At 36.3% G+C, this 19,597-nt stretch overlaps 1 protein-coding gene across 1 annotated transcript; it reads left to right on the top strand.

The window, feature by feature from the left end:
* The first annotated feature begins 6,500 nt into the window (after positions 1-6,500).
* Positions 6,501-12,372, top strand: LOC131990736 (uncharacterized). The gene is made up of 6 exons (XM_059355850.1): positions 6,501-6,649; positions 9,769-10,086; positions 11,241-11,498; positions 11,711-11,824; positions 11,917-11,948; positions 12,046-12,372. The coding sequence occupies exons 1-6, from the start codon at positions 6,610-6,612 to the stop codon at positions 12,109-12,111; spliced, it is 828 nt and encodes a 275-aa protein (XP_059211833.1). The 5' UTR covers positions 6,501-6,609; the 3' UTR covers positions 12,112-12,372.
* The last annotated feature ends 7,225 nt before the right edge of the window (positions 12,373-19,597 follow it).

The raw sequence follows: 19,597 nt of genomic DNA, 5'->3' as shown, positions 1-19,597 counted from the left end.
TGTGTATTTTTGGGCTCAATATGTTGATAAAGTAGGTTAAATCGGAAAAATAATTGTCAGATCATGTAGGTGAAGAAAAAATGGATACCAGATATGGGTATAGTATACATTTTTTATGTGGTACATGAAGGGCAAAATCAAAAGTGTTCAAAAACAGCCAGAATAGGCTCATACCCCAGAGGGTTAATGTTCAAGATACTTGTCATGTCATGTTTCTGACAGGCTTGTGTCACTCTTATGTAGACACCTTCAAAATAAAGTGTCAACATATCTTGCTTCACAAAGGCATGTTCAAAAAACAAAGGCATGTTCAAAAAATTGCCTAAGTCATTTATTTCTCACACAGTGTTATTACTATGCCAATAGCCATCCTTTGTTACATCCTTTTTGAGTGAAATGATCAATAAATGTCATATGTTACACTTTTGGTGACGTTTTTTGTGTAAAACTTGAAAAAATGAGTTAGGCAATTATTTTAACAGGGTGACGACATGTTGTGTTGCTTCAGACTCCCCTGTAAAAAATAAAAAAAGGTCCCTCATAATGACGTTTAGAGACCTATCACAAACTTTGCTATCCTGCAGGTGTGTTGAGCCTCATTTAGAGAATAATTTTGTTTTTATGGACCGGTAGACACAGTTAGAGACCAGCTGGTGAATAGTGGAGCACTGAGCAGCGAAACAGACAGATATACCTGTCAGGAGTTGGCAGAGAGCAAAAAGAGTTTTTCTTCAACTCAGAACATCCAAATAAATGTATTTTTGAATAACTTAATAAATGTTTTGCTGTAATTATCCATTTGATCTCTCAGATCTTTTATTTTCTGCTTTGTCACATAGCGTCCTGTTTACTCTGGTCCAGTTTTTTGTTTCTTACCAAACATGGCACTTCCTCTTTTGATTTAACCACTCATATTACAGAATAGAAATGACAACATTTCCAGTACTCAGTTCTGTGAAGAAACCTCTTCGGCAGTTACTGAGAAATACTGCAACACTCTTCATCAACACAGTGTAGAAATTTCACAAAGGGCATCTACTAAATCATGAAAAAGGTTACAATTGTATTACTGTACTATAATATCATGATATCTCTGTTGGGCCTTGGGATAAATTTATTTATTTCATTTTAACTCTCTGGAGTCCACAAAAGTGCCGGAGCATGACACCTCATGACGTTGCAACATAAAAACTTCAGCAGCATGGAGCCCTGCTGTCAGCTTTTCTCTAAAGTTTTGGCTTTTCCACAAGTTTCCATGTCCAATTAAGCACATCAACTCTTTTTCAGCAAAGGTAAAAACCACCTCGACCAAGTGTAACAGGATATTACTGGAGTTTTTGCAGATCTTTTGAATTGAATTTTGCAGTGTGGAGTCAGCATTTTTAATGCAATCTTTTGTGCTTAATGTTTTTTGTGTGATTTTTGTGTTTTTTTTTTTTTTTTTCTGTGTTTTTTTTTTTTTGCCATTTTTTGTGTTTTTACTGTGTTTTGGGGTATTTTTTTTTTTTCTGTTTTTTGTCATTTTTGTGTATTTTTATGTGGTTTTTTATGTATGTTTTTTGGGTATTTTTATGTGTTTTATGTTTTTTCATGTGTGTGATTTTTGTGTGTTTTGTGTATTTTTTGTTTTTCTGTTTTTTGTCATTTTTTTGTGTATTTTTATGTGTTTTTTATGTATGTTTTTTGTGTATTTTTTTGTGTTTTATGTATTTTTTGTGTGTGGTTTTTGTATTTTTTTGTGTGTGTTTTTCTTTGTGTTCAAAATGTTGACCCAGTAAGTCAAAATGACAAAATAATAATCAGGTGAGGTTGTGTTGAAAAAAATGATCCCAACATTTTTTAAGTCGTTTATAGAGGCAGAATGAAAAATAGTCATAACCCTTCAAAATAACCCCAAACTCCAAAGGGTTAATACAGTGGGTTAAAGTGAAAAAAAAATATTGTCAGATCATGCTGAAGTTGTGCTAAGAAAATACCAAATACCAAACATGGGTATGGTAAATATTATCTGGTATATCAGATCCCGGAGGGTTAAGAACCTGTTGACGGCTGTGGATTATTTTTTTGTTTATTATTAGGACCACGGGGCAATCGCACCGAGCACTACTGTTATACTGTGGATTTCTTCTTCTTCCTCCTCCCGACGCAATTTCGTCCCGCTACTAGTCCTACAACTTAAAGAGTTGCAGGACAAATTATATATCAAAACGTGCGGTTTGATCGGGATCGGTGTGCTATTACTTTTCTCTACAGAATACGAATTTTTCGCGACCTAAGTCGCGAAAAACTGCCAAAAATTTTGCATTGAAATTAATGGGACGGCCGACAAAAAATGAGCGAAAAAGATTTTCAGGCGTCTACTTCTCCGGCATAATTTCACCTAGAGACTCCATTTAAACTTTAAACAGTAGACACAAGCCTTGTGTATCGGTGTATTAATCCACGTTTCGATAGGTCATGTAGTTTTTTATTTTATAATCTACCATCATTTTATGTTATACTTACTTACTTACTTTGGCTTTTATTTTGCAATGAGTAGCAGAAACATTACCATCTTCACCCCAGCAACTTCAAGTCAGCTTACTTTGTTACTTGCTAAAAGTGCTGAGTCATGTCGTCACACTGTTAAAATAATCGCCTAATTCATTTTTTGTCAAAATTGTTTTTTTTTTGGCCTAAATCATCTCCTCATAGTCACCTATGGTAAAATCACCTCCATCCTCAGTTGATCAGATCATGTGATTTTACCCCGTCAAGATAATGGCCTATGTCAAGTGTGTGACTTAAGTGGATTTATTATGCCTACGTCAAAATAAAATGTGACTTAGGCAATTTTTTGAACATGCCTTTGTGACTTAAGCAAGATATGGTAACACTTTATTTTGAAGGTGTCTACATAAGAGTGACATGAGCGTGTCATAAACATGACATGAACATTAATGACACTTTGAAGTAACATTAACCCTCTGGGCTCTATGATCGTGCCGTCCTGATCACATCATGTGAAGTTTAACAAAAAAACATTCAGCATTGACATTCCCAGGTCATGTAAAATCAAAGGTATGATAATAAGATAAGATAATAATGATAATATGTCATTTTGCACATAGTTTGTTTTGAAGAGTTGCAGCTAACAAGAAAAAAACGCCTATAAATATACATGTTTTTATGGGACATTTTTGTATATAGTTTTATTATATTTAAATGTTACCTTTTTATGTGTTTATATTTGTATCCTATGTTCCAAACAGTTCATTTAGCATATTTATGTTTTTTATTGTAGTAAATAGTATAATTTTCCAACTCGGATTTCATGATTTTTGTGTATTTTTGGGCTCAATATGTTGATAAAGTAGGTTAAATCGGAAAAAGAATTGTCAGATCATGTAGTTGAAGAAAAAATGGATATCAAATATGGGTATAGTATACATTTTTTATGTGGTAAATGAAGGGCAAAATCAAAAGTGTTCAAAAACAGCCAGAATAGGCTCATACCCCAGAGGGTTAATGTTCAAGATACTTGTCATGTCATGTTTCTGACAGGCTTGTGTCACTCTTATGTAGACACCTTCAAAATAAAGTGTCAACATATCTTGCTTCACAAAGGCATGTTCAAAAAACAAAGGCATGTTCAAAAAATTGCCTAAGTCATTTATTTCTCACACAGTGTTATTACTATGCCAATAGCCATCCTTTGTTACATCCTTTTTGAGTGAAATGATCAATAAATGTCATATGTTACACTTTTGGTGACGTTTTTTGTGTAAAACTTGAAAAAATGAGTTAGGCAATTATTTTAACAGGGTGACGACATGTGTTGCTTCAGACTCTCCTGTAAAAAATAAAAAAAGGTCCCTCATAATGACGTTTAGAGACCTATCACAAACTTTGCTATCCTGCAGGTGTGTTGAGCCTCATTTAGAGAATAATTTTGTTTTTATGGACCAGTAGACACAGTTAGAGACCAGCTGGTGAATAGTGGAGCACTGAGCAGAAAAACAGACAGATATACCTGTCAGGAGTTGGCAGAGAGCAAAAAGAGTTTTTCTTCAACTCAAAACATCCAAATAAATGTATTTTTGAATAACTTAATAAATGTTTTGCTGTAGTTATCCATTTGATCTCTCAGATCTTTTATTTTCTGCTTTGTCACAGAGCGTCCTGTTTACTCTGGTCCTGTTTTTTGTTTCTTACCAAACATGGCACTTCCTCTTTTGATTTAACCACTCAAATTACAGAATAGAAATGACAACATTTCCAGTACTCAGTTCTGTGGAGAAACCTCTTCGGCAGTTACTGAGAAATAATGCAACACTCCTCATCAACACAGTGTAGAAATTTCCAAAAGTGCATCTACTAAATCATGAAAAAGGTTACAATTGTATTACTGTACTATAATATCATGATATCTCTGTTGGGCCTTGGGATAAATTTATTTATTTAATTTTAACTCTCTGGAGTCCACAAAAGCTCCGGAGCATGACACCTCATGACGTTGCAACATAAAAACTTCAGCAGCATGGAGCCCTGCTGGCAGCTTCACTCTAAAGTTTTGGCTTTTCCACAAGTTTCCATGTCCAATTAAGCACATCAACTCTTTTTCAGCAAAGGTAAAAACCACCTCGACCGAGTGTAACATGATATTTCTGGAGTTTTTGCAGATCTTTTGAATTGAATTTAAATAATGCAATCTTTTGTGCTTAATGTTTTTTGTGTGATTTTTGTGTTTTTTTTTTTTTTTCTGTGTTTTTTTTTTTTTTTTTGCCATTTTTTGTGTTTTTAGTGTGTTTTGGGGTATTTTTTTGTTTTTCTGTTTTTTGTCATTTTTGTGTATTTTTATGTGTTTTTTTATGTATGTTTTTTGTGTATTTTTATGTGTTTTATGTTTTTTCATGTGTGTGATTTTTGTGTGTTTTGTGTATTTTTTGTTTTTCTGTTTTTCTGTTTTTTGTCATTTTTTTGTGTATTTTTATGTGTTTTTTATGTATGTTTTTTGTGTATTTTTTGTGTGTTTTATGTATTTTTTGTGTGTGGTTTTTGTATTTTTTTGTGTTCAAAATGTTGATCCAGTAAGTCAAAATGACAAAATAATAATCAGGTGAGGTTGTGTTGAAAGAAATGATCCCAACATTTTTTAAGTGGTTTATAGAGGCAGAATGAAAAATAGTCAAAACCCTTCAAAATAGCCCCAAACTCCAAAGGGTTAATAAAGTGGGTTAAAGTGAAAACAAATAATTGTCAGATCATGCTGAAGTTGTGCTAAGAAAATACCAAATACCAAACATGGGTATAGTAAATATTATGTGGTATATCAGATCCCGGAGGGTTAAGAACCTGTTGACGGCTGTGGAATATTTTTTTTGTTTATCTTTAGGACCACGGGGCAATCGCACCGAGCACTACTGTTATCCTGTGGATTTCTTCTTCTTCCTCCTCCGGATGCAATTTCGTCCCGCTACTAGTCCTACAACTTGAAGAGTTGCAGGACAAATTATATATCAAAATGTGCGGTTTGATCGGGATCGGTGTGCTATTACTTTTCTCTACGGTATACGAATTTTTCGCGACTTACAGTGCGAAGAACTGCCCAAAATTTTGCATTGAAATGAATGGGACGGCCGACAAAAAATGTGCGAAAAAGAACAATAATTGGAGATTTTTGAACGTCTACTTCTCCGGCATAATTTCACCTAGAGACTCCATTTAAACTTTAAACAGTAGACACAAGTCTTGTGTATTGGTGTATTAATCCACATAGGTATTATGGTTTTGCCAAAAATGCTTTCTGTTGGAGGCCAGAAATTTCAGTCTGTCCACCTCTGGCTGCTGTCACTGTTCCGGGACATTTAGGTGGCAGTTAAGTCTGTTGATTGCTCTGATTGACTTTGATCTTTGCTCTGATTACAGTTACAGATACACACACACTGACATGCGCGTAAGCGCGCACACTCCTCCAGATAAACATGCTTCAAACACACACGATCGCATGCACCCGCGCGCACACACACACACACACACACACACACACAGATAACTTTATGTGATTTTAATCACACACACACACACACACACACACACATTTTGAGGTTAAAGGTCATAGGTTGCTGTATAAATAAATACTTGAAAAGAAATGCTTGTTGTAGGTGTGCTCCTTGTATATTATATACTATCATAACATTACTAGTATTAATTGTTTGAATCTCATCATAGTGTACACACACCGGCAGTAGCCCCCGTGGCCCTTTCAGAATTACCCCAGAGGAAATTTTCTAGTTGTTTGTTAGTACTGTGTGTGAGAAGTATATCAACGCAAGGAAGTTAAAAAAAAAAAGCCCTTTGTAACTCTTAAACGGACACAACTGCTGTTTGTAAAACATGAGTTTCTTTTAATTGTTTGTGTTGTTTTTTTTAAGCAAACAGTGGTGACGTAACTCTAGTTCTCTGGGACTTGTGAAAGGCTGGGTGGTGCGTAAACTGTTTCTTAAGTCTTTTTTTGTATGAAATTCTCAGTAAGTCAACCTCAAAGAGGAAGCAGCAGCATCACACACAGATCTGAAGCAGAGAAGAAAAGTGTCACTCAGCGTCCGTCCGCTGACAGAGAAGGACACGATGTATCGACTGGAATTAATCCTCATATTTATGCTTCAAGGTAAACTTCTGTTTTCTTCCTAAATTAATCATAGTTTTACAAAAGTTTTAGATTTTTAGTTCTCTTAAATGAAGGCGAGTGTGAATACTTGTTACGTGGAACAAACTTATTTTCCTTTTATTTTTTAGATGCTGTTCAGATAACTTTGATACATTTAATATATATATATATATATATATATATATATATATATATATATATATATATAGTAGTCTTCACTGTGCAGATGTAAAGAACAAAAAAGTTTATTTTTGATATATATACAGTACAGGCCAAAAGTTTGGACACACCTCATTCAATGCGTTTTTCTTTATTTTCATGACTATTTACATTGTAGATTCTCACTGAAGGCCTCAAAACTATGAATAAACACATATGGAATTATGTACTTAACAAAAAAAGTGTGAAATAACTGAAAACATGTCTTGTATTTTAGATTCCTCAATGTAGCTACCCTTTGCTTACTAGAATATAAGTTATTTCACACTTTTTTGTTAAGTACATAATTCCACATGTGTTCATTAATAGTTTTGATGAATTTACAATGTAAATAGTCATGAAAATAAAGGAAAAACATTGAATGAGAAGGTGTGTCAAAACTTTTGGCCTGTACTGTATATGAGATACTTTTTGCTTTAGAGGCTGCTCTGATAAGTTTTGATACTTTTCTTTTTTTTAAATGAGTCAACGGTTATTTGAGACAAGAAGAGGATAGAAATTATGGGTCAGTTATTTTACAAAGATTTTAAAATGTAAACAGTCTTCAGTGTGCTGATGTAAAGAACAAAAAAGTTAACAAAAGTGATGAAAAGTCTGTTTGTTTGTTCTCTCTGTGGTTTCTGTAAACTCCACCAATATTACAGGAAAGTTAAGAGATAATATTATTTGTATGAAACTTCAGAAAGAACCCACAGATTACTAATTAACTGAGAAAATAAAATAAAAATAATGCTCTTATATAAACACAGCCACTAGGTGGCAGAGGGTGACCCAGTGGTTGCAAATGTAAAAACCCAATTTAGAACCAGACAATCTTTAGTTTTAACAGTTAAATCTACATGCTGATGATTTTATATGTAATTTCGCACAGAAAACATGTTTTTTATTCTTTTTCTTTCCTGCAGGAATCAGTGGAGAGGACATCTTTGTCTACAACAGACCTGGACAAGATGCTGTTCTGCCCTGTCACACTGAATCATCATCCCCTCCCCGAACATGCTCCTCAGTTACATGGCAGTACACCAGAGTTCCAGGGCTGCCTGTCCCTAAGGTTGTGAATGGAAATGTATTGCAGACCTCACCCCGAGCTGCCAGGCTGAGTGTGGGCACTGACTGCTCTTTGGTCATTAACAAGGTCACTGCGGGGGATGCTGGTCTCTACACCTGCAGGGAGCGGGGACCCTTTCTCAATATTTTTCTGAGTATTCTGACAAGTGAGTCTCATTTTAATGAAAACTCAATGATCTTTGTCTTTTTCAACTCTAAATATTGTATTGTGTCTTCCTGTCCACTATGTCTCTACCTGCAGCCAGGTGTCAGTGTGATGTGTTCATGATTACAGTGATAGAGTAATGTTCATGAGCACACATTTGTTGAAACCAAGGTTTTTATAGTTAACAAAACCTAACGAAATAACGAAAATTAGAATTGAAAAAACATTTTCGTAAACTGAAATAAAAATACAAACGAGAGGTTTTTTAAAAACGATAATTAACCAAAACTGTATTTTGTGGTTTGAAAACAAACTCAAACTAACTAAAATTATAGTGAAAATGTCCTTTGTTTTCGTCTTTGTCCACTTTTTTTCATATGTAAACCTTTTGGTTAATATGAAATCTATTTCATCTATCTGGTTTTATGACTTAGTAAACTTATCGGGGCTGAGATGGATCAGACAAAGGAAATACAGGCAACATTTATTGTGACTTTATTGAATTTGGCACTAAGCATTTTTCCCAAAATATAAACTAATTAAAACTAGCAAACTCACACTAAAAACTAATTAAAACTAACTGAATTTGAAAACAAAAATTGACAACGAAATTAAAACTAAAACTAAAACTAATGAAAAATCCAAAACTATTATAACCTTGGTTGAAACCCAACTGAAAGGTCTTGATTCCATTTCGTTTCTTCATATTGTGACTCAGCAAAACAGTGATGACAGGAGATGAATAGAAACTTGTTACAGTCTTGTTTCATGATGAGTTAACAGTTATTATCAATTGTTGTCTTTCAGTCTCTCCATCTCCACCAGACGATGATACAGAGAGAGACGATGAAGTCAACCTGAAGTGCTCTCTGTTGAAATACAGAGACCTGGACCTCGGTCAAAGCTACATCCTCCGCTGGGTGGATGAGACAGGAGCTGAGCTGCTTCTTGGAGTTGCTGGGGAGCCTGTCTCTGTTCTGACTGTGAAGCGTCAGAGTGACAACAACAGGAGATACACCTGCCAGCTTCTTGAGGACAACGTTGTTTTGACAAAGGCTTCCTACCCACCTGACTTCACAGGTAGGATAACATAATCAGACAGAAGCTTCTGATCATTGTAAGCTAATATGCAGCTGTTTTCTCTATTTTACTTATTGTCTTTTTATTGCACTAATTAGGAAAAAAGTGTGAATATTTGCTGCTAGGAATTAATCACTATTTTCCTGTTTAGGAAGCCACTCACACATTATGAAAAAAAAGCTTAGAAAGTGAGATGACAACAACAGGATAGAAATTATGAGTCAGTTATTTTAGAAAGATTTTAAAATGTAAACAGACTTCAGTGTGCCGATGTAAAGAACAAAAAAGTTAACAAAAGTGATGAAAAGTCTGTTTGATTGTTCTCTCTGTGGTTTCTGTAAACTCCACCAATATTACAGGACAGTTTAGATATAATAATGTTTATTTGATATTTCCCAAAGAGCCCACAGATTACTAATTAACTGAGAAATAAATGTATTCTCATATAAACACAGCCACTAGGTGGCAGAGGGTGACCCAGTGTTTGCAAATGTAAAAACCCAATTTAGAACCAGACAATCTTTTGTTTTAACAGTTTAGTCTACATGCTGATGATTTTATATGTAATTTCCTACAGAATGTGTTTTATTCTTTTTATTTCCTGCAGGAATCAGTGGAGAGAACATCGTCGTCTACAACAGACCTGGACAAGATGCTGTTCTGCCCTGTCGCACTGAATCATCATCCTCTCTCCCAACATGCTCCTCAGTTATGTGGCTATACAACAGACGTCCAGGGCAGCTTTTCTTTGAGGTTGTGAAAGGAAAAGTATTTCAGACCTCACCCCGAGCTGCCAGGCTGAGTGTGGACACTGACTGCTCTTTGATCATTAACAAGGTCACTGATGAGGATGTTGGTCTCTACACCTGCAGTGTGGGACAGGACACTGGCCTTGATGTATCTGTATATCTGAGTATTCTGACAAGTGAGTCTCATTTTAATGAAAAGTCAATGATCTTTGTCTTTTTGGACTCTAAATATTGTATTGTGTTTTCCTGTCCACTATGTCTCTACCTGCAGCCAGGTGTCAGTGTGATGTGTTCATGATTACAGTGATAGAGTAATGTTCATGAGCACACATTTGTTGAAACCAAGGTTATTATAGTTAACAATAACTAACGAAATAACGAAAATTAGAATTGAAAAAACATTTTCGTTAACTGAAATAAAAATAAAAACGAGAGTTTTTTAAAAACGATAATTAACCGAAACTGTATTTTGTGGTTACAAAACTTACTAAAACTAACTAAAATTATAGTGAAAATGTCCTCCGTTTTCGTCTTTGTCAACTTTTTTTCATATGTAAACCTTTTGGTTAATATGAAATCTATTTCATCTATTTGGTTTTATGACTTAGTAAACTTATTGGGCTGAGATGGATCAGACAAAGGAAATAAAGGAAACATTTATTGTGACTTTATTGAATCTGGCACCCAACAAATACCCCATTACGAAAAAAACTAAAACTAACACTAAAACTAATAAAACCTAAACTGGGGCGGCTGTGGCTCAGTTGGTAGAGCGTTTGTCCAGTGATCGGATGGTTGGTGGTTCGATCCCCGACCATGGCAGCCTACATGTGGAAGTGTCCTTGAGCAAGATACTGAACCCCAAATTGCTCCCAATGCTGCGTTCATCGGTGTGTGAATGAATTCCCAGTTTAGGGTAGCCTCTGCCACCAGTATAAATGTGTGTGTGAATGGGTGAATGAGCGCAGTCTGTAGTGTAAAGCACTTTGAGTGGTCGCAAAGTGACTAGAAAAGCGCTATATAAGTGCAGGTCCATTTACCATAAACTAAAACTAAGCATTTTCCCCAAAATAAAAACTAATCAAAAATAGCAAACTAATTAAAACTAACTGAATTTGAAAACAAAAATTGACAACAAAATTAAAACTAAAACTAATGAAAAATCCAAAACTATTATAACCTTGGTTGAAACCCAACTGAAAGGTCTTGATTCCATTTAGTTTCTTCATATTGTGACTCAGCAAAACAGTGACGACAGGAGATGAATAGAAACTTGTTACAGTCTTGTTTCATGCTGAGTTAACAGTTATTATCAATTGTTGTCTTTCAGTCTCTCCATCTTCACCAGGGAGAGGCGGTGAAGTCAACCTGGAGTGCTCTCTGTTGAAATACACAGACCTGAAACTCGATCAAGACTACATTCGCTGGGCGGATGAGACAGGAGCTGTGCTGCCTGGTAGAGATGTTGGGAACCTTGTCTCTGTTATGACTGTGAAGCGTCAGAGTGGCAATAACAGGAGATACACCTGCCTGCTTCTTAAGGACAACGTTGTTATGACAGAGGCTTCCTACACACCTGACTTCCCAGGTAGGACAACATATGATCAGACAGAAGCTTCTGAACCTTGTAAGCTAATATGAGGCCCACAAGAAACAAAGCTTTCTCAAAGTTCCACATGTTGGAAATAAAATATTTTCCCAACAAGAAAGTTTGTGACATTATTGTTATTTTGTCCTGTAGGGGATTAAATGTTGTTCTTAATCATTAACACATATTTTTTTGTCTGTGTTTTTTTTCAGAAGTTCAAACAGATTGCAAAGGCCGGTCTCCTCTGAGCATCTTCATGTTTCATCTGAATATTGCAAGACTGGTCATGATGATTGTACTCTTAGTTCTCATCATCAAAAACAGATGTGAGGAAATATAGTTAATAACATAATTTGGTAGAACTGGTTAATATAAGTCATATGTTTGGAATTTTAATGATTTATTTTTATTTTTACAGGGAAGAAAAAGGCACTTGACAATGACAACAATGTGAGTTAAATATATTTTTTATTACCTTGACCAAAAAGGCTACAATCGCTCTCAAAACTGTTTTTCAGAATCTCATATATTGTGTTTTATTTCACAGGGGAATAATGACACCCAGTATGATGATGTAGGAGCACCTCCTGCTGCCGCCGCGCAACTGCAGTGATCAAAAACTTCAGCTATCAGGAAGTCAGTCATTTCAATCATCAAAGCTTCAAGTTGAAATGATTGTTTTATATTTAGAATAGACTGCTCGCTCTTTTTATGCCTTAAGTAATGTAAATAATTTTGTGTCAAAGTGTTTTCTGTGCGAAAAACAACTTGATCTTGTGTCAGAACAGTCAGAAATGGAGAGAAACTGATGTAAATGTAGGAAGTTGTCTAAAAGTGCTAACTTGTGGTTGAAGAGAACTAGTGAGTAAACACAATGGTAAAAACTGAGGTCCCCAAAACAGCTGAAGAGCAACGTACCAATCAGAAGTGGAGAAAAACTGATTGGAAATCCAGTCAGCTCTCTAAAAGTGCTGAGTCATAGTTGAAAAGAACTGGTGCTTAAACACAATAGTAGTATGTAGAGATGGAGGTCCCCTCCAAAAGTGCTGAGTCATGTTTGAGAAGAACCATTTAATTTATTAAAACAATGGTAGCATGTAGAGAAATAAGTCCCAAAAACAGCTTCAGAGAGTAATTTATGTGAATGTAGATGGTTGTCTAAAAGTGTTGATTTAGATGTTGTGTTGTTTCAGACTCTCCTGGAAAAGTAAATTCTGAAACCTATCATAAACTTTGCAATTCCGCAGATGTGTTGACCCTCATTTAGTTACTAGTTTTGTCTGGAGTTGTTAGAGACCAAAAACAGAGTTGAAAGAAGAGTTAATGTTACATTCATCAGTTGATCAACTGCAATGGGATGCTCGTCTGCTGGATGTGTAAAAATGAAAGCCAACATATTCTTTCCTTTACAAGCTTTTACTATGTCAATGGTGTTTTTTGTTTGTTTGAGAATTCTGTATACTTAAAGAAATCAAATGAATGTATTTTTAAATTACTTTTAATAATTGTACTGCTGTTCTGTTTGAGCTCTCATATCTTTTACCTCAGTAGAATAGTAATACTAAAGTGCAAAAATACTCTGATACAAGTCCTGCATTCAAGCTAAGTAAAATATTAGCATCAACATCTAGATAATATGATTAACTATAGTGCAGTCATGCAACTCACGTTTGTTGTTGCAATGTTTATTGCAACAGTAGAAAGTCAAGGCATTGCAAGGCAGCTTTATTTATATAGCACATTTCATACACAGGGCAACTCAGTGTACTTTACATAAAACAGAATTTAAAACATACAATTAAAAAAGAAAACCCAATTAAAAAAGCAAACTAACAAATAAATAAATAGAAAAAATGACAGTACAGAAAAATAGGACAAAAAAGATTAAAATGGAGCATAAAATAAATTATGAAAGGACATACAGTGCAGATAAAAGATAAAAAAATTTAACTTTGACATAATTTTACCTCTTCACATACTTAAAACAAGCAGCCAGATGGAATCAATAGTTTTATGATCAATGAAACAAGAGAAGTGTGTGTTGTTGTGTAGTGTGTATGTAATTAACTAGTACATTGGCACATAGCTGTAAACTGACACTTGATATTTAACCATTTAACATGAAACATTTAATGACAACAATAAAAAAATCACTTGTTATTAGTTAGAATACACTAATTCTAAGGTATTTGTGGGTTCATTGAGATTAGATATTTTTCTTGTTTTGGAAAGTCTTGACACGACAAATTTTCTTGTTCCATTGGCAGATAATTTTGCTATTTTTAAACAAAATACACCTTATTTTTGTACTTTTTTTCTTCTTTTTGAGAGGTGGCTTTTTGCAGTGGAGTAATTTGCTCTGATCTCTTTGTTCTGGTCAAAAGTCGAGCTCCCCCGAGTTGGAGTCTGCAGGTGGATGCTGGTGTGGTGGTGGGGCTGAGAGAGCAGGCTGCAATAAGACAGCAGCGGCATTGACAGGCAGAGGGAGAGCTGGGGTGTGTTTTGGTCGAGGATGTATGAGGAGTGGGGCATGTAATGCGTATTTAGCAGAGCAGCTCGAGTTGCCTGCCTGAATTAGCTTGCAGGCGTCGCTCCATTTACTATAGTGAGGTCAAAATCTTGTCCAGCATCTTGGTTTTTGAATACCTGTCATTGGCTCTGGTGCAGCGTGCCACGCCCCCTCATCAGAGGCGATCCGCTGCACCTGCAGAGCTCAGCTGGAGCTCATTCAGAGCTCATCAAGCTCCAGCATTTAAGCCTCACCAGCCCAGCAATGGATGCCAGATTGCCTTTGTACCATGCAGAACTTTCCAGCGCTTTTTCTCGGCTGGATTTCCCGGTTCCGTGTCCTCGTCTCTGCCCTGGTAAACCTCCCTGCCTTCCGTCCCTGACTTTGATTCCAGCCTGTGTGTTTCCTGGTAGGATTTTCACTGTTGCTGTGTTGGTGTCTGCTGCTCCTGCTTCTCTGAAGAGGATTACTCGGCGGCTGTCTCTAGAGCAGGGGTCTCAAACTAAAATTACCTGGGGGGCCGCTGGAGGCAGTATCAAAATGACCAAAGAAAGACACAAAATGACCAAAAAAAGACACAGAATTCTCAAAAAAAAGACACAAAATTATTAAAAGACACAAAATGACACAAAAAGACACAAAATTACCCAAAAAAGTAATTAAAGGGACCTTCCACACACACGGTAAAGTGCCATTCATATAAAACTCACATTAAATTTTCATATCAAGGTGGGGGCCACAAAATATCGCCACAAGGGCCACAATTGGGCCGCGAGTTTGGTACCCATGCTCTACAGTTTCCCGAGGCGCTCAGTGTTCGAACGGGTTACCCCGCCGGGTTGTTCCTACGTTGTGGACGGTCACTACTGAGCTCGCTTTCCCTGCTTCACAACTCTGCTCAGGACTTTTGAATCTCTGTTACAGAGACTCTAGTTGCAATACTGAGTTCCCCTTTATTGTTTCCCGTGTGTGTGTGTGAGTGTGTGTGTGTAACAATAAAAGAGACCTCGCTCTCAATCTTGGTTGTGCTGCATTTGGATCCTGCCTGATTAATGATAATACCTGCATAATGAACGTGTCAACATTTAGCTCAAAGCACTGCTTTCTCACAGAGCAACCTGTTGACTCTGGTCCTGGTTTGTGTTTCTTACCAAACACAACCCATTGAAATTGCAGAATAGAAATTACAACATTTCCATTACTTGGAACTGTGAACAAACCTTCTTCAGTTACTAAGTAATTAAATAAGTATCATTCTTCACAGTGTACAAATTATCAAAAGTCTATCTAATGAATCATGAAAAAGGTTACAATTTTAGGCCCTATATTACTATAATCCATTATCCTAATATCTCTGTTGGTCCTCGGGCTAAATAATCCCCTCAGAATTTTCTTTGAATAGGTGAGTTTCCATTATAGTCAAATACCCGGAATGAAGCGGGTCTCCTTCGCCAGAAGGCCCATCATTTGAAAGTGAGCCACCCCTACGGCCTCTTTTTTTTTTTTTTAATGGAGACGCGACCAGTGAGTGGCCATTTGAGAGGGTGTTGCCTGAAACTTCACCAACGGCCACATTTTACCCTAATGGAAATGCGGCTAATGATACAAAATTCAACAACAATAATTAAAAAACAATGCTAATATAAATAATAATAATAATTGCTCTCATAATTACAATTGCTCTTAAATTGTTTTTGGAACCTCTGTCTCTACATACTACTATTATGTTTTATCAATAGTTCTTCTCAACCATGACTCAGCACTTTTAGAGCGCTAACTGGATATCCAATCAGTTTTTTCCCCATTTCTGATTGGTACATTGCTCTTCAGCCGTTTTGGGCACCTCCATCTTTACATACTACCGTTTCGTTTAATCACTAGTTCTAATCAACCACGATTTAGCACTTTTAAAGAATTTCCTACATTTGCATTAGTTCCTCCCCATTTCTGATTGGTGTCTTGCTCTTGAGCTGTTTTTGGTACCGCTATCGCTACATACTACTATTGTGTTTTATCAATAGTTCTACTCAACCATGATTCAGCACTTTTGGGGACAATTGCCTTCATTTACATCAGTTTCTCTCCATTTCTGACTGAAAGAGCAGTCAGTGGGCACATTCGGGCTGAGCCCTCCATTACATTAGGGGTGTTTCCATTACAGTCCAATACCCGGTATGAGGCAGGTCTCACTCGCCGAAACGCCCCTAATTTGAATATGAACCATCCTCAGAGGTCTTTTGACCTGACTTCAGGGCTGTTTTTCTGCCCTGAAAAAAGCCTGGTAGCTGATTGTATAGAATGCTGACTTAGTATTCGACGCCACAACAACACACGCCATTTGTAAAAGCCGGCGAAGTAGCGAGTAGTCACAAGCGTCAAGAAACATAAGCCCCTTTCCAACCTGGTCTCACAGAAATCCGTGAAATAGCCCCGGATTTGCTTAACTCAAAATCCGTGGAATAGCCACGGAATCACTCAAATTTCCGTGAAACTGACACGGATTTCGCTACAATGCAAGTCAATGAGAGTCATATCCCAACCTGGTATATTTTCCTATTGGTTTGTGTCCAAGTCACGTGACTTTCAAGGTTCCGGCGGTCAGAACAAAAAACATGGCGGACAGTTCTCTCATTTTTTGTGAAAAAATCAATATTTTGACTTGGTTTCTGCATAAAAATGGATTTTGATTACATTTCTAGCAAGAAATATGTTTTATTTTCTAAATATTCACTCATTGAATGTACATAATCACTTTGTGGTGAAGATCTCGCCAGAAAAAGACAATCCGCTGTGTTTTATTTTGAAATCTCCCTGATCCTCTGTGTATTTAACGGATCAAACCTTCGCCCATTACATGCCTTGTGTCTGAGGTTGATTTGCTGATCAACATATTATTCTGTTGCAGCGGGAGACACTAATGTTAACAAAGTGACGACTTACGATCTGCGTTTGTCCGCTGTTTTATTTTGTAATCTACCGGATGTGTTGTGCGATCTCATTGAATCGCGCTTCACTGTAAATGCCTCGGGTTCTGCTCTCCTGTTTTAGTTAAAATATCTTCATTAAACAAACATTGTTGTCTTTTTTTAGCATAGATAATATACATGTATACATATACATTTTTAGCATAGATAATATACATGTAGTATAATTATTTATTAGACAGTATTCAATATATTGGGTAGAAATAATACGGAAGAACTACAAAACGTCACTGGTGTCGACATAAGTACTGAAGAGAGGTCTAGGGAGTTGTAGTTTTTTTAATAAAACAGGGTTTCCCCTAAAATTGGAAGTTGGAAATACTTAATTAGTGGCTTTCCAGGGGTTTGAGGGGATGTCAATCACATTTTTGGCATCAGACTTTAAATATTGTCTTGTTTAATGGGGGATTTTTTATTTTTTCAGCATATCCTAAAGCCCCCCCACTCCCGTCCCTTAGTGACTATGCTCACATTATAGTCCATGTCAACACCTTTCTATAACAGTAGGTCTCATGTCTGTAACCCTTTTTGTCTCTTAGTTATAATCATTTAAATATGCCCCAGGGTTAAGGTTCAAAGGTCAATATCTCAAAGCAAGAATATTATAGAAGCTTCTAATTGATATATGTTACTCTCCAGGCCAAGACCTTTCCGGTGATGTATTTGGTTTAACTTTATGATATGATAAGTTTTATTTTTTCACATCTCGCACTCAGAGCACTCAAAGTGCTGTGGGAATCTAAGTCTGTTAGGGCAGATGTCCAAGATTTGAAAAAAATAAAACTCTGTCATGCTGTTCTGTCCTGTGGCAGTGCCAGAAAACAAAACACTTATTCCGTAAGAAACTACGCATAAAATCATCAGCATGAAGACTGAACTGTGTACACAAAAAAGATTGTCCGGTTCAACCTGTTGACATCCATGGGGTATTTTTTCGTTTATTTGTTTATTTTATATTATTTCGTTGTTTGTCTTCTTGTGTCTTTTTATTGTAGTGATCAGGAGCAGGGCTCAATAAACACTTTTTCTTCCTTTTCATTTGTAGAAACTTCTATGAGTTTATGAAAGATGGAAGAGATAAGTGTTTGGTCAAGTTATTTTAAATATACCTTCTGTCATTTACAACATTGTAGGCCTATTCATTCTTTTTGCGTAAGTATTCTAAAGAAGTATATCAACACAAGCAAGTGGAAAAAATGTCCTGCAATTTCTTTGTAACTCTTAAACTGACACAACTGCGGTTTGTGAAACATGAGTTTCTTTTAATTGTTCAGTTTTTTTTAGAAAGCACACAGAGGTGACGTAACTCTAGTTCTCTGGGACTTGTGAAAGGCTGGGTGGTGCGTAAACTGTTTCTCAAGTCTATTTTTGTATGAAATTCTCAGTAAGTCAACCTCAAAGAGGAAGCAGCAGCATCACATACAGATCTGAAGCAGAGAAGGAAAGTGTCACTCAGCGTCCGTCCGCTGACAGAGAAGGACACGATGTATCGACTGGAATTAATCCTCATATTTGTGCTTCAAGGTAAACTTCTGATTTCTTCCTAAGTGAGTCATAATTTTATAAAAATGTTAGATTTGTTTAATGTTAAAGGCGAGTGTGAATACTTGTTACGTGTAACAAACGTATTATCCTGCTTTAGAGGCCACTCTGATAAGATTTGATGTTTTTTTTTTTTTATGAGTTGAAGGTTGTTTGAGACAAGAACAGGATAGAAATTACGAGTCAGGTTTTGAAATGTTAACAGTCTTCAGTGTGCTCATGTAAAGAACAAAAAAGTTAACAAAAGTGATGAAAAGTCTGTCTGTTCTCTCTGTGGTTTCTGTAAACTCCACCAATATTACAGGAAAGTTAAGAGATAACATTATTTGTATAAAACTTCCAAAAGAACCCACATATTACTAATTAACTGAGAAAATGAAATAAAAATAATGCTCTTAAATAAACACAGCCACTAGGTGGCAAAGGGTGACCCAGTGGTTGCAAATGTAAAAACCCAATTTAGAACCAGACAATCTTTTGTTTTAACAGTTTAGTCTACATGCTGATGATTTTATATGTAATTTCTTACAGAAAATGTTTTTTTCTTTTTCTTTCCTGCAGGAATCAGTGGAGAGGACATCTTCGTCTACAACAGACCTGGACAAGAAGCTGTTCTGCCCTGTCACACTGAATCATCATCCTCTCTCCCAACATGCTCCTCAGTTACGTGGCAATACAGCAGACCTCCAGGGCAGCTTGTCTCTGAGGTTGAGAATGGAAAAGTATCGCCGTTCTCACCCCGAGCTGCCAGGCTGAGAGTGGTCCCTGAATGCTCTTTGGTCATTAACAAGGTCACTGCTGAGGATGTTGGTCTCTACACCTGCCGGCAGGGACAGGACACTAGCCTTGATGTATCTGTATATCTGAGTATCCTGACAAGTGAGTCTCATTTTAATGAAAACTCAATGATCTTTGTCTTTTTGGACTCTAAATATTGTGTTTTCCTGTCCACTATGTCTCTACCTGCAGCCAGGTGTCAGTGTGATGTGTTCATGATTACAGTGATAGAGTAATGTCCATGAGCATTTGTTGAAACCCGACTGAAAGGTCTTGATTCCATTTAA

The sequence above is a fragment of the Centropristis striata genome, chromosome 18 (assembly GCF_030273125.1).
Source record: "Centropristis striata isolate RG_2023a ecotype Rhode Island chromosome 18, C.striata_1.0, whole genome shotgun sequence".
In the NCBI taxonomy this organism is placed as follows: Eukaryota; Metazoa; Chordata; class Actinopteri; order Perciformes; family Serranidae; genus Centropristis; species Centropristis striata.
The sequence above is the reverse complement of the archived record's forward strand: the minus strand, read 5'-3'. Positions and strand labels throughout refer to the sequence as shown.